The sequence below is a fragment of the Scyliorhinus torazame genome, chromosome 30 (assembly GCF_047496885.1).
Source record: "Scyliorhinus torazame isolate Kashiwa2021f chromosome 30, sScyTor2.1, whole genome shotgun sequence".
Lineage (NCBI taxonomy): Eukaryota > Metazoa > Chordata > Chondrichthyes > Carcharhiniformes > Scyliorhinidae > Scyliorhinus > Scyliorhinus torazame.
In genome coordinates this window covers 23,077,182-23,092,477 of record NC_092736.1, presented here as the reverse complement: position 1 = coordinate 23,092,477, position 15,296 = coordinate 23,077,182, and the positions used below count along the sequence as shown (strand labels likewise).

The 15,296-nt window shown below is 48.4% G+C and overlaps 1 protein-coding gene across 3 annotated transcripts in view; it reads left to right on the top strand.

Annotated features, from left to right (window-relative positions):
* dapk2b (death-associated protein kinase 2b) overlaps positions 1-15,296 on the top strand; it is a 171,514-nt gene that overhangs the window by 104,245 nt on the left and 51,973 nt on the right. For 2 of the 3 annotated variants that reach the window (XM_072492960.1, XM_072492957.1), the window contains exon 3: positions 4,470-4,691. The exons of the other annotated variant lie outside the window; for it this stretch is intronic. In XM_072492960.1, the coding sequence (XP_072349061.1) occupies positions 4,470-4,691 (222 nt within the window). The remainder of the gene's footprint in view (positions 1-4,469; positions 4,692-15,296) is intronic. 3 annotated transcript variants of the gene reach the window in all.

The window sequence follows — 15,296 nt, the reverse complement described above, 5'->3', positions numbered from 1 at the left end:
GAGAAATGGATATGGGTGACGAAGCCTGTGGGCTGGTTCTGAACCAACAACAGGGGGGTGGGTTCATTTGGCCTCCTTCGACCTGATGAATGGGGATTTAGTGATCAGTAGTAAGCTTCAGGCAAGAGGGCAAAGGCAGACCGCCAATCCTCTACAAAACTTCTTTTGGGACCGTTTCCTCCTGATGTTCTGGATGCCTGATATTTTGCTCTTCTAATTACTCCATTCATAGATTATCATAGAACTTACAGTGCAGAAGGAGGCCATTCGGCCCATCGAGTCTGCACCGGCTCTTGGAAAGAGCACCCTACCCAGTGTCCACACCTCCACCCTATCCCCATAACACAGTAACCCCACCCAACACGAAGGGCAATTTATCATGGCCAACACACCTTACCTGCACATCTTTGGACTGTGGGAGGAAACCGGAGCACCCGGAGGAAACCCACGCACACACGGGGAGGATGTGCAGACTCCGCACAGACAGTGACCCAAGCCGGGAATCGAACCTGGGACCCTGGAGCTGTGAAGCAATTGTGCTTTCCACAATGCTGCCCTATTCTTTTTTTTTATTGCCAGTGAACTGTAGAAAAACACCACATTGATTGCGTCGGCAGAGGTGGCTTGTCATTGGCTAGCTGCAGAATCTTCCGGTTCCGCCACTGTCAACCATTTTTCCCACTGTTCGCACCCTCCACCACTGGGAAACCTGTGTGGGCGTCGCCATTGGCGGGACTGGAGGATCCCGGCGGGAATGCCGGAAAATTTCAGTCAATCTCTACCCATTAATTAAAGAACAAATAGAAATGGCAGTGCCGTGGTTAGCACTACTGCCTCACGGCGCTGAGGACCAAAGTTCGATCCCGGCCCTGGGTCACTGTCCGTGTGGAGTTTGCACATTCTCCCCGTGTCTGCGTGGGTCTCACCCCCACAACCCAAAGATGTGCAGGGTAGGTGGATTGGCCACGCTAAATTGCCCCTTAATTGGAAAAAATGAATTGTGTATTCTAAATTTATAAAGAAAAAAAAAGAACAACTAGAAGAAGAATCTTTAAATATAATTGGTTTCATGGTTCAAAGATAGGACATAGTTTAATAGACAGGAACCAAACCTTTTGGTCCCCTACCAGACTAGCCATACTTTTGGCCATTCCCTGGGTGATATTAGAACAACATCGAATAGGAGAGAAACAGGGTTACCGTTTTGAGTCGTAAACCCTTGGTCAAAACTGAAAGGAGGGAGAATGTAGAAACTGAAACCAAAGTAGCAAGTTTAAGCACAAGATGGCCTGGTGTGAGGGGAGGGGGGGTGGGGTGTTTTGCATTGAGGCAACATGTATGGGATATATTTTTTTTGAAAAGGGGGTTAAGATGGAGGGGAAGGGTCAAAATCTAAATTTGCCGAACTCCCCATGTCGAGTCCCGGGGAGGCTGCAATGTGCCCAACCGGGGGATGAGGTGCTGCTCCTCCAGCTTGCGATGGGCGTCCCTGGGGCATGGCAGTGGGCCAAAGGTGGGCATCTGGGTATGAGGGCAAGGTGCTGAGTTAAAATGGCACGTTTGGGGGGGGGTGGGGGGTCAGGCTTGCTGACCCGGCGCAGGTGTCCCGCAAAGCAGTTGCCCAGTCTGCATTTAGTCTCCCCAATGTAGAGGAGGCCCCGAGTGACAGCATGTTGACTTAAACTGCTACGGGGTCGGAGCCATTAAAGAACTGACTTTGTATTTGACTCCAGTGCATTGTTGCTCGTGTTACCTACAAGCCATTGCCAGCAAATCAACGTTTTGTCGCAGAATTGTGCAACATTCCAGCAGTTTCTTTGGCTCGGGCAATGCCATTGGTTAACCTTTACAGCTCTCGATAGAAAAAGCCCCCGGGGAAATTACAAAATCGTAGGTGTTTCTTGAACAAGCATCCTTAAAATTTATGATTTTGAAAACAGAAAATATTAGAAACACAAAAGGAACAGTGCTAGGGTGGAAGGCAGGAATGAAAATGTGATCTTTTAACGTGTGCGTCATTCTGATCACAGGGCTGTGATGTGTAACCCACACCAAACCGTGGAACCCAAACCTTCGCCAAATTCTCAAAATCCGCAACCCCTTCAAATATTGATTTTTGGAGCCTTCTATCCATTTTTAGTACCTTGTTGCATGTTTTCTTTTACCAATGGGTCATACTCTAAATGGCACATGTTTCATTAACAAAAAACAGACTTTGGCACGTCGGGACAAAGGCAAACTCTGCGTGCGAAAGAACTTTTATCTATCGAGTCAAACAATGATAGCAGCCACAAACCCAAACCAAATGATGTTTTGGGATCCAGTGTGTGAGTATTGAGTCATGGACTTGTGGTGAGAAACATGGGACGAGAATTGGCTTGCGTCTCCCAAAGCTCGCCATCACTTCCTGCCTTTGTGTCTGTTGTAGGATTTGTAGAAACTGACTTGGCATTATTACTCAACAATGTTAATTGGATGTTAAATCAAAGCAAAGTGCTGGCAAAGCTCTATCTTGGCAATTCCTGCGCAAAAAGGTAACATCTCTAATCCAATGTGACCTGAAGAGGCATCATATTGGACTCGTGCTCTTAATTCCTATTCTCTCTCCGCAGATGCTGCCAGACCGGCTGGGTTTTTCCAGCACTTTGTGATCTCGCACTCGTTCGCTCCCTGTGTTTCTTGGCGCCCCTATCAAATGGACCCCTTTTTCTTGGCGGGGCGCTCCTCGCCGAGGCCAAGGCTGCACTTGCCTCCACTTTGTCAGGCTAACTGCTTGTCAGTGCAGGAAGTGATCGGGGAGCCATTTTCAAATGCTACCCCGATCTCAGGACCCTCCCAACGCCCCAACCTACCTGCGAGGGGGTCGTCCAGCTTCCCTCAGCCCACCTCATATGGGGCGGGACACCCCCAGACCCGATCCCTGGTACTTTCTTGCCTGGCACTCTTGCAGTGCCCCTGAAGGCCCAGCAGTGGCACCGAGGCACTGCCAGGATGCTCGGGTGGCAGTGCCAAGGAACCCAGGGAGCGGTGGGAGTGCCAGGGGGATACCACCCTGCCCAGAGCCCGACCACCCGAAAGCCTCCGAATGCCTGAGACGCCCACCCCCCCTCTTCCAGTTGCCGTTACGCCTGGTCCACGTTTGTATGGATTGGTAGTAAATGGCACCAGGGCGCGGTCTCCCAGGCGAGAGCAATTAACGGGGAGTTTGGCATTCCATTCCAACCAAAACTCCCATTCACTCTCAGTGGCACCAGAAAATCCCAGCCACAAACACACACACGTTCTCTCTCTCTCTCTCCTTCTCTCTCGCTCTCCATCTCTCTCTCTCTCTCTCTCTCTCCATCTCTCTCTCTCTCTCTCTCCATCTCTCTCTCTCTCTCTCTCTCTCCATCTCTCTCTCTCTCTCTCTCTCTCTCTCTCTCTCTCTCTCTCTCTCTCTCTCCCTCTCTCTCCAACTCTCTCTCTCCAACTCTCTCTCTCCATCTCTCTCGCTCTCGCTCTCTCTCTCTCCCTCCCTCCCTCTCTCTCTCTCTCTCTCTCTCTCTCTCTCCCTCCCTCCCTCCCTCCCTCTCTCCCTCCCTCTCTCTCTCTCTCTCTCTCTCTCTCTCTCTCTCTCTCTCTCTCCCTCTCTCTCTATCTCTCTCTCTCTCTCTCCATCTCTCTCTCTCTCTCTCTCTCTCCATCTCTCTCTCTCTCTCTCTCTCTCTCTCTCTCTCTCTCTCTCTCTCTCTCTCTCTCTCTCTCTCTCTCCATCTCTCTCTCTCTCTCTCTTTCTCACTTTTCAGATAATTTATTAATTTGAGTGTTCAATTATATTCGAGTGATGCTCATTAACTGGTAATTCACTTGTGCTCCCGTATATAGGAGAACATTCTGACACTGTGGTTGTTGTGATTGGCTTTGCATAATTTCAATGTGTGTCTCTGTAAATAAAAATGTATGTAGTGTGTACCGATTAGGCTCCTGTTTTATCCTGCACTGACAACTCCATTATTATATACAAGTAATATCAGTAATGATGACCATGAAACTTAACATCGATCCTCCTAAAAACCCATCCGGTTCACTAATGTCCTTCAAGAGAAGAAATCGAAATCTGCCATCCTTACCAGGTCTGGCCTACCTGGGACTGCAGAGCCACAGCAATATGGTTGACTCTTAATTGTCCCTCTGAAATGGCCGAGCAAGCCACTCCGTTCAAGGTTATTCGGGGATGGGCAATAGATGCTGGTCCAGCCAGCGACGCACACACCCATGACAGAACAACATTTTTGCCACGTGCTGCAACCCCTGTGGTCAATCTATTTTATGGTGTTGGCTGAGGGAGGAATGTTGGCCAGATGCCCGTGAGAATTTCCTGTTCTTTTCACATTTGGTCTCGCCTGCAAATTGACTTGTCTCCTGACCCTTGCAACCTTCGGCAGATCCGATTTCTGTTACTAACTATAGCTTCCCTTCCAACAACACAGTGGCCAGTTTGCTATCGTGAAGAAATGCTGTGAGAAAAGCTCCGGGATTGAATATGCCGCAAAGTTCATTAAAAAGCGACAGGTCCGAGCCAGTCGGAGGGGAGTGAGACGTGAGGAGATTGAGCGGGAGGTCAACATCCTACAGCATCTCCAGCACTCCAATATTATCACCTTACACGATGTCTATGAGAACAAAACAGATGTCGTCCTCATTCTGGAGCTGTGAGTAAAAAAGGATTTCCTTTTCTGTTGTGGGGGGGGGGGGGGATAAAGAAAATCGGAACAGGAAGGATGTTATTAATTATCCTGACCAATGAGTTGCCGAAACAGAAATTCTTTAACGTGGACAATTATTACTCTCCGTGCTAATGAGGTGCAACCAACCCAGCATCAATACCAAGGCATCGGTCTATAATGTTTAAATAATTAATAATAATTTAAAACATTTAGCATTGAATGTTCTTCCTCATTTTGTCAACTCCCTCTTTTTTTCTGTCTTTCCCCATCTCCTGTTTTCAACTTTTTTTCTTCTCGCTTTTTCTCTCTTGAAATCTCTCACTGTCACCCACTCTCTTTCGCTCGTTGTCACCCGCTTGCTCTCACCCATTTTCGCTCGCTCGCACACACTTGCTCTCACCCACTCTCACTTACTCGCTCACGTGCGCTCTCGGCCGCGCACACTCGCTCTCACTTGCTCTCTCTCCTGCTCTCACTAGCACACACTTACTTTCACCCACTCTCACTTGCTCTCTCTCACCCGCCCGCTCTCACTAGCACACACTTACTCTCACCCACTCGTACACGCTTACTCTCACTTGCTTACTCACACCCGCTCTCACTCGCACACGCTTGCTCTCACTTGCTCACTCACACCCTTTCTCACTAGCACACGCTTACTCTCACCCTCTCGTTGTCTCTCAATATACATCATGGCTAAGTAGAGACACTATATGATTACTTTAGAAATTAACTCCACATTCTCCCCTTTTTGTGTGGGTTTCGCCCCCACAACCCAAAGATGTGCAGGGTAGGTGGAGTGGCCACGCTAAATTGCCCCTTAAATGGAAAAAATGAATTGGGTACTCTAAATTTATTAAAATAAAGAAATGAACTCCAGTCTATAATGGGAGTATTTTTTCAGCTTTATATCATATGATTTTTTTTTTTTTAAACTTTTTTCTTAACTTATAAATTGGTGACCTGTCTGTCTTGGCTCCAGGCTGTGGAACCCCCTCCCTAGGTCCTGGGTCTCTGCAACTCCCTCTCCTCCTTTAAGTCTCACTACTTTGTCCAAAGTTTTGGCCTCCTCCTCCTCTCCGTCTCTGCACCCACAGTCGACTGATTACAATTCTATTGACAAAGGAAAATACAGCTTGCTGTTGTAACATTGCTGTATTATTCCTGTTTCCCATCACAATTCCCCAGGTGTAAATGCAATTGAGGGGTCACAAATTTCATATCCTTGAAATAGCAACGCTCCAACAAAGGTGTAGCAAGTGAGAAATAAACTTTCGTCAATCGGCAATTTTAAAACCACTTCCAATCAACGATTGGCTGACTGCAGCAGTTACCAATAATGAGTGAAATCCGAAGCAACCAGAGCCTTCACATTTCCTTGAACGTCTTTTTGACTGCCTCAACTTAAAATCAATAACTCGATTATGCTTCAGCTCTCAAATGTCGGCAAGAATCTTGCATTGTAGCAATCTTAAAAATGTATTAATTTACGGGATCCCTGTCTAGGCCAGCATTTATTGCTCATCGCTAATTACCCAGGAGAAGGTGGTGGTGAGCTGCCTTCTTATAACCGCTGCAGTCCATGTGGTGTAAGTACACGCACAGTGCTGTTAGGGAGGGAGTCCCAGGATGTTGCCCAAGCGACAGTGAAGGAACAGCCGATATATTTCCAAGTCAGGATGGTGAGGGGCTTGGGGGGGGGGGGAACTTGATGGTGGTGTTCCCAGATGTTTGCTGATCTTGACCTTCTAGGTTGGAGAGGTTTTGTTAAAAGTTGACATGCATGTAGGTTAGGTGGATTGGCCACGCTAAATTGCCCCTTGGTGTTCAAAAAAGATGCATAGGTTAGGTTAAGGGGTTATTGGGATAGGGTGGGGAAGCGAGCTTGGGTGGAATTTTCTTTCAGAGAGTTGGTGCAGACTCGATGGGCCAAATGACCATTCGACACTGTTGGGATTCTATGATTCTACATAAAAAGTGGATGAACACATTTCAGCTGTTAAGGGAAATGTCAAGCTATCGAGGTATTTGAATCTCCTGGCCTTTAAATAAAAAAAAAACATGCTGCCGTTTTAAAAAAAAAAACAATTCTTGCTATTTCACTCTGTTGACATAAGCCAAAGCACAAGTCCATTATAGGGTTAGTGTTGCATGTCTGATTTCACAGTATATCATTATCGCAATAGTAGGCCTATCAGTTTTCAGTTTGATTGACGGCTCCACGTGGTTATATCTTTGGAGTGAGGAAATAAATGTTTCTTTTTTTAAAGGACCAAACATTTGAATGAAATGTTTATTTTAATAAAGGATTATGTAGTTGAAGGGCTGTAAACCTAGTAAATATTTTAATTTTAACCTCATTCATAAAAACCAAAGTCTACAATAGACTGTGTATTGTGTGTGTGCCCATGTCCGTGTCCCCGAGAGGAGGTGTGTATGGTGTGTGTGCCCATGTCCGTGTCCCCGAGAGGAGGTGTGTATGGTGTGTGTGCCCATGTCCGTGTCCCCGAGAGGAGGTGTGTATGGTGTGTGTGCCCATGTCCGTGTCCCCGAGAGGAGGTGGCATGGGTTTACCTCCGCTTAGTTAACACTAAATTATTACTATATTAACTTCTGCCCCAGCCTCCTTATGGGAGCTGCCATGAAAATTGGACAGGCGTATTTGGGGGACGAAAACCCAAACTTTAACACTCTATTTGTTCCAGTTACTTCATGGTTTCATTTAAGATAATTGAAGGACTTTTGAGTATTTAATTATGCCATGTGAAAGTACCTTTAAGAAATGGGTGTTTAAGAAATGTATCTTTAAGAAATGGGTGTTTATCAGTGATGGGTGGAGCTGGGCTGTCTGTCGGCTTTTTACTTTTGTTTTAGGCTGTTTGCTGCAGGGTGCGTTTTAGTTTTGTTTTCAGTGTTGGAGCTGAAGCCAGACCAAGCGGGTGTACTGTTGTTCTCTCTGCCATGAAAAGGCTATCTCTTGATCATTTGGTGAATTCAGAATTATAAATGTTCTCAGTAGTTAATGTAAACCTAATGTGCTTCTGTTAAAAGTTGTTTCTTTTGTCTTCTGGATGTTGTTTGGGAAGTTATTGAGCATTACTTAGTGTTGTATTCTTTGGGGGTTGTATTTGAATTAATGGTTGCTAAGATGTTCACTATGTTTAAAAAAGGTGAACTTGAGTTCATAGAATAAACATTGTTTTGCTTTAAAAAATACTTTCCCATTTCTGCTGTACCACACCTGTAGAGTGGGCCGTGTGCTCCCCATACCACAACCTATTAAAAGTTGTGGGTCAGGTGAACTCCATGATACACTTTGGGGTTCTCTAAGCCTGGCCCATAACAATAAGGATACAGGGAATTCACACCCAGTAAAATAAGACCAATGTTTTATTTACACAAATGATATACACACTACCCGCTAGACCCCTACCGTGTTCGTCCTGGTCAGTGCTTTACTTACTCTACCTTGAATACGTTGGTTAAGTGAGACACCCCGCCTCTGGCGGGACAGGTTGTACTCCGCAAGGAGCACGGGGAAGATGAGCATTCCCATCCCGTAGGCCCCGTACGGGATATTACAGGGTAAAAACCGGAAACCAAGTTAATTTGTTTACTGTTTAAAATTTTGAGTGACCTCCTTCTGCGGTGTAAGATTCTACAATTTATGTTAGTAAAGGGCGGCAGAGGCACTATGGTTAGCACTGCTGCCTCACAGCACCAGGGACCCAGGTTCAATCCCGGCCTCGGGTGACTGTCTGTCTGCGTGGAGTTTGCACGTTCTCCCCGTGTGTGCGTGGGTTTCCTCCGGGTGCTCCGGTTTCCCCCCACAGTCCAAAGGTGTGCAGGTTTGGTGGGGTTACGGGATAGAGTCAGGGAGTGGGCCTAGGTAGGGTGGGCCTAGGGTCGGTGGAGATTCAATGGGCCAAATGGCCTCCTTTTACACTGTGGGTATCTATGGTTCCTAAGGGAAGGAAAGTTCGACTGATTTTCAACTAACTGAATTCTGAGAAATAAAGAGGGAAAAAAAGTGGAGCCGAAACTCAATAAGCATCACCTGAGGAATGTTATTGGGTAACATGTGCCCAGGGCTAAGACTGATGGATTGCGTTTGACAAAATGTTTGAGCTGCTTTTCCCTGTCTGCAATGATACGGTTGAATATGATTGACGTAATAAGGGGAATTTTAACTAGGGTGCAGGTCAAATGGGCAGAAGTGCTGAGCACATTGAGGAACCGTTGCCACCAAGCTGTCTTCCAGATTTTACTGAGACAGGACGAGTGGGAGGGTGGGGAGCGATGTTGTCACGGGAGGTTTAACTGTGGCCGGTGGATTTCCCAGCCCTGGTCCACTGGCCATCGACCTGCCCTGATGACCTGAGCCCGTCGTTGCAGGAAATGGGATAAGTTTGGCCTCAGCGGGGTCTTCCTCGCCGAGGCCCCCAAAAAACCTGGCAGCGTCCCGTTAAATAACAATATCGTTCTCGACGCTGCAGCTTCGAGAACCACCCGCCTAAATGCCCGAAATGGGACCCTTTTGTCCTGTTAAATCGCACCCGCTGAGGGGTCTTTGCCAGGGTGGATGTGGAAAGGATGTTTCCTCTTATGGGAGAATCTAGAACTAGGGGTCACTTATTTAAGACCAACAAGAAGAATTTTTTTCTCGCGAGTGGTAAGTCTTTAGAACTCTCTTCCTCAAAAGGTAACGAGAGCAGAGCCTTTGAATGTTTCCCAATTCAGAGGTAGATAGATTCTTGATAACAAGGGGGTGAAAGGTGACGGGGGAAGGGCTAGGCAGGAGGTTACAATCGGATCATCCATGATCTTATTGAGTGTCACCTACTACTGCTCTCCTCATTTGTGCGACCTTAATCTAAAATGGTTGATGCAGGGTTTCCTGCCAGCTCCCTCCCGCCCTCATCCCCCCCCCCCATTTAACACCACTCCGATGTTCCTAACCCAAGTCATGTGAAAGTGCAAGTTTGGGCCCTGGTCCTTCTACAACCTGCCTTCCTGTAAAGTCCATTGTATTCCCAAGTGTTTCCCAATCATTGCACCACTTTTAGCACCGTCTCTTGTTTTTAACGAGAGGAGGTGGAAGCCTGTTATCTCTCACGGAGCAAGATAAAATCTGAGATCTCGCACACCTCTTGACTATTAATTACACAATGATATTGGACTGGAATGGGCAACAAGGGATGCCGAGGAGTTGACACATTTTGCTGAACTGTTGCTCTCTGACTGTAATAAAATAATCCAGGAAAGGGTAGCTCTGTATAATTTATTGCTTGACAAAGCTGACATTCCCCGTGCTGTTAGGGAGCCTATATCTGTTTAGCTCAGTTGGCTGGGAGGCTGGTTTATGATGCGGAGTGAGGTTCAATTCCCGTAAGTGGATTCAATTCCCGTACTGGCTGAGGTTATCCACGAAGGCCCCGCCTTCTCAACCTTGCCCCTTGCCCGAGGTATGGTGACCCTCCGGTTAAACCACCACCAGTCAGCACTCCCCCCTCAAAGGGGGGAAAGCAGCCTATGGTCATCTGGGATTATGTCGACTTTGAAATGAAATGAAAGTCGCTTATTGTCACAAGCAGGCTTCAAATGAAGTTACTGTGAAAAGCCCCTCGTCGCCACATTCCGGCGCCTGTTCGGGGAGGCTGCCTCGGTCTGCTTTCAAAGCCAGCGATTTAGCCCAGTGTGCTAAACCAACCCCTCTTACCCGTGCAGTTTTCCCCTCAACTGCAAATAATAAATAAGCAAATTGTTATTTATCTCGCCATTGCTGCTAACATCAACCCTCAGTGATGAAATAACTTGTTTGTTTGTGACATATCTAGTTCAGGAGTATAACGTGCATCTAATGGTGCAAATATTACATGGTAATGTTTAGTACAAATATTGCTTTTAAGATAATGGGAGGGAGGGGGAGTGCTGACCACACGATGGGTGGAGAATCAAAATAGGTCTTGGTTGTTATTTGAAGTCTCAGATAAGAATATTGTGAGGGCACTGAAATCATCTCGCCCATAAACCCTTTGCAATATATTTTTGCAGCAATTTCCATTTACATAATTGGGAGATGAGGAACCGACCAAGGAGAGAATTTTAAATTGGATTTTTTTTCTTGATGGGAGGGGTGAGGGCAGGATGAGTAGTCCCCGTTGCGGGATAGCATATGGGAAGCAGAATTTTGCATGAGCTCTGGAAGTTATGGATGTTCGAGGATGGGGAGCCCTCCAAGGGAGCATTGGAATAGTCGAGCCTAGCAATGACCAAGGTTTGAGGCGCAGGTGATCGGCGGCCATTGAGGTGGGGAAACCTACCAGCTGGTCTTCATAGTGGAGTGGATATTAAAGTCGAACGTTCAGCTTGGGCTAAAATTGGATATCAGCGTCGCCCAAAGTTTGATTCAACCTGTCCCGGTGGCCAAGGAGGGGGGGGGGCAGAATGGAATCCATGTCAACAATATAAGGAGATTGTTCTGGGGATTGAGGACATTGGGTTTGACCTTTAGGGCTGGTTTAGCTCAGTGGGCTAGACAGCTGGTTTGTGATGCAGAACAAGGCCAGCAGCGCGGGTTCAATTCCCTTACCAGCTTACCCGAACAGGCGCCGGAATGTGGCGACTAGGGGCCTTTCACAGTAACTTCATACTTGTTATAATAATAAAAGATTATTATTATTAAATGGAGGGAATTATTGCTCAGCTGGGTCTGGATGTTGGACAGGCAACCTGACCGAAGCCAAGGCCAAGGAGGGAAGAGGTGGTTTCACCAGCCTCCCATGTAGAAGCTGATCAATAATAGGGCTGGATTTAGGCGGCTGATGTGGATAACTCGAGTCAGGAAATTTCCGACTCACTGGACCCACCGCCGTTTAAAACGTGGGCCGGAATGGGCAATTTTTCGCATCCGGGCCTGGGGTGCAGGATAGAATCGGGCCCATCGGCCAAGCAAGTCGAGCTTGGACAGCCATAGAACAGGTGAGAGCTGAGGGGCCCTGTTTCAAAGGCCTGTCTCAGTTCTCTGGGATTTCATTCTAGTTGTTTTGTAAGTTATTAGGACCTCCAGCACTCGCATCTCCCCACCCCACACCCCGCCCACCTGTTGTGGGACCCCTATATTTGGGCAGCACGGTAGCATTGTGGTTAGCACAATTGCTTCACAGCTCCAGGGTCCCAGGTTCGATTCCCGGCTTGGGTCACTGTCTGTGCGGAGTCTGCACATCCTCCCCGTGTGTGCGTGGGTTTCCTCCGGGTGCTCCGGTTTCCTCCCACAGTCCAAAGATGTGCGGGTTAGGTGGATTGGCCATGATAAATTGCCCTCGGTGTCCAAAATTGCCCTTAGTGTTGGGTGGGGCTACTGGGTAATGGGGATAGGGTGGAGGTGTGGGCTTGGGTAGGGTGCTCTTTCTAAGAGCCAGTGCAGACTTGATGGGCCGAATGGCCTCCTTCGGCACTGTAAATTCTATGATTCTATAATCTATGATTAGACTACACCCTCTATGCAAACTCCATGCTAATTCATGCCTCCACCCCTTCCCATTGGCTCCTCATAACCCAAACCACCTCCACAGCCACTTCCCCAGTAGTCACCATGGGCAGATCTCCGGAACCATGTGGCTAATACAACACTCACTCCTATATACCTTGATGGTGAACAAGCCTCCCATTCAAGAAACATTTTCCGCCCGTGGACAGCCTGTAGTAGATATAAACAAACCTCCATTCGGTCGCCACATCAAAGACAGCTGCTTCTTTAATAGCTTCTTTAAGCTGTCAATCAAACTGAACAGAATCCTCTGCTGATCTAATCATAGGTTTTGAAACTCAACGAGTCATTCATAATGATAACCTTTGGGTAATGTAAACAAAGAGCTCTATTGAGACTGCATGGCCGGCCTTACTTTTTTTCTAACCTGCACCTGCCAATTAAATCGGCCAGCCAGCAGAGGGCTACAGTGGGACAGGTTAGAGCAGAGCCAAGTCAAGGCAGCCCCATTGGACTGGATGGTGATGTCTACGCCGTTTGTCATGGCTCTCACATCCCACCGGGGGGGGATTGCCTCCATCAGGACCAGAATGTGACCAGGATCTGGCACGGAAGGATCGCTTGGAGATTGGACGGAGAGGAATAGATTGAAATCACTGAGGATGTAGCGTTGAGAGACTGAGGGAGGAAAGGAGATCCTGATGAGAAAATCCGGCGAGCGCTTGGGAGCTGAGGACAGTAAAACCAGTATTTTAAAGGGTGTCATGTTGAGAGTACCATTAAGAAATGAGTGTTTAAGAAATGTACCTTTTAAGAAATAGGTGTTTATCAGTGATGTCAGAGTGTGGGTGGAGCTGGGCTGTCTGTCAGCTTTTTACTTTTGTTTTAGGCTGTTTGCTGCAGGTGTGTTTTAGTTTCGTTTTCAGAGCTAGATAGCTGCAGTCACAGCCAGAAGGGGTATGGTCTCTCTCTCTGTAATCTAAAAACTGTAAATCGATCCTTTGGTGATTTAAAACTAATAACTGCTCTCAATAGTGACTTTAACCTGATGTGCTTCTATTAAAAGTTATTTTTTAAGTCTTATGGATGTTAAAAGGACAGCTTAAGTATTACTTAGTGTTGTATTCTTTGGGGGTTGTATTTGAATTAATGGTTGCAAAGATGTTCACTGTAGGACTTCCGGGTGCGGCTATGCAGAGCTAAGTCGCATATTCGGTAGCTCCCGCTTGGAACGGACTTTTGGGCTCTTTACAGGGCCCCCACAGCATTTGTTTGACATTTCCCGGTGTGGGAAGAAGACTGCAACATTCCCCTGACCGTGTCCCCCAGGAATGGTATGTCTCTTGGTTACCAGACCCGGCAGAAACTGCAAAAGATTTGGCTGTAACTGCAGGAGCGAGAGGGGCCTCTTCCAGCATGCAGGCGGGGGAAGGGCAAGCTTAAAGCTGCAAGCTGACTTGAGGGCCTTTTATTAAAGGTGAATTCTACCAGCAGTGGGAACAACTGTGAAAAGATCTACCAAGGCCATTGAAGAAGCGGGGATGAGGCTTCCGGTGGCGGCCATGGAGGAGTAGGTCGCACATTCGGCAGCTCCCGTCTGGAACGGACTCTCAGACCTTTTTCAGGAGTTTCCACAGACATTTTGGGGCAGATTGGTGAAGCGAACACTTCCAAAAGGATTCCCTCTCGAGACTTCCGGCTGCGGCTATGCGGAGCTAAGTCGCACATTCGGCGGCTCACGCAAAAATGGACTTTTGGGCTCTTTTCTGGGCCCCCAAGGGCACTTTTTCGACGTTTCCCGGTGTGGGAAGGAGTTAATAATAGCTCCCCATCAGTATATGGCTTTAACTAAGAGCTGGGCGACAAAAAAGGTGGTGGTGGACCAGAAGAAGGGAGGGAAGAAGGACAAAATGGCGGCAGGCGGAGACCAGGCAACGTGGAGGCAGTGGGCGGAGGAGCAACAGGAGGGTATCCAGCGCTGCCTCAGAGAGATTAAAGCGGACCTGCTAGAGCCCAGGGGGTGGCGATCCGCGAGGCTCGACAAAAGATCTCCGACAACGAGGACGAGATCTTAGGCCTGGCGGTAAAGGAGGAGGCGCACGAGGCGCACCACAAGAAATGGCAGGAGCGGTTTGAGGAGATGGAGAATCGGTCGAGGCGGAAGAATTTGCGGATTCTGGGCCTCCCGGAGGAGCCGGACATGGGGGCCTAGGTGGTCACCATGTTGAACTCGCTGATGGGAGCGGGGTCCTTCCAGGGGCCCCTAGAGCTGGAATGGGCCCATAGAGTGCTGGCGAGAAGGCCCAAGGCTAACTAGCCTCCGCGGGTGGTGCTGGTGCGGTTCCATCGGTTCGTCGATCAAGAGTGTGTGCTCAGGTGGGCCAAGAAGGAGAGGAGCAGCAGGTAGGAGAACGCGGAGGTTCGGATATATCAGGACTGGAGTGCGGAGGTGGCGAAGAGGAGGGCCGGGTACAATTGAGCGAAGGCGGTGCTGCACAGGAGGGGGGTGAAGTTTGGTATGTTGCAGCCGGCGCGACTGTGGGTTACCTACAAGGACCGGCACCATTATTTTGAGTCTCCGGAGGAGGCGTGGGCCTTTGTTCAGGCCGAGAAGCTGGACACAGACTGAGGGTCGGGATGGGCGATTGGGGACTGCGGTGGATATGTTATGCCTATTTTTGGTTCGGTGGGGGGGGGGGGTGGTCTTTGCATTGTTTTGGGTTTCTTTTTCTCTGTGTTTTTCTCTTTCGGGTTGGGGAGGGTTCATGGGGCGGGTTGGGCACTGTTTTGGTTGGTGGCGGGGCCTGGTAGGTGGAGTGCGCGGGCTTTTTTCCCGCGCCGAAGACTGGGGGGGGCGGGGCCAGGGCGGGGAAGCGAGGATTGTTTCCCGCGCTTAGAACGGAGGGGAGCGGGGGAGAGTCTGTGGATGGGGAGCGGGAGAGGAGGGTGTGCCACACAATGGGAGGAGTCGAAGGGGAGTTTCCGGGGTCAGCAGGAGTCAGCTGACTTGCAGAAGTGCAATGGGGGGAGTAAACCAGCTAGGATGGGTCCTAGCCGGGGGTGGGTGGGGGGGAATAGAGTTGCTGCTGCCAAGGTCAAGG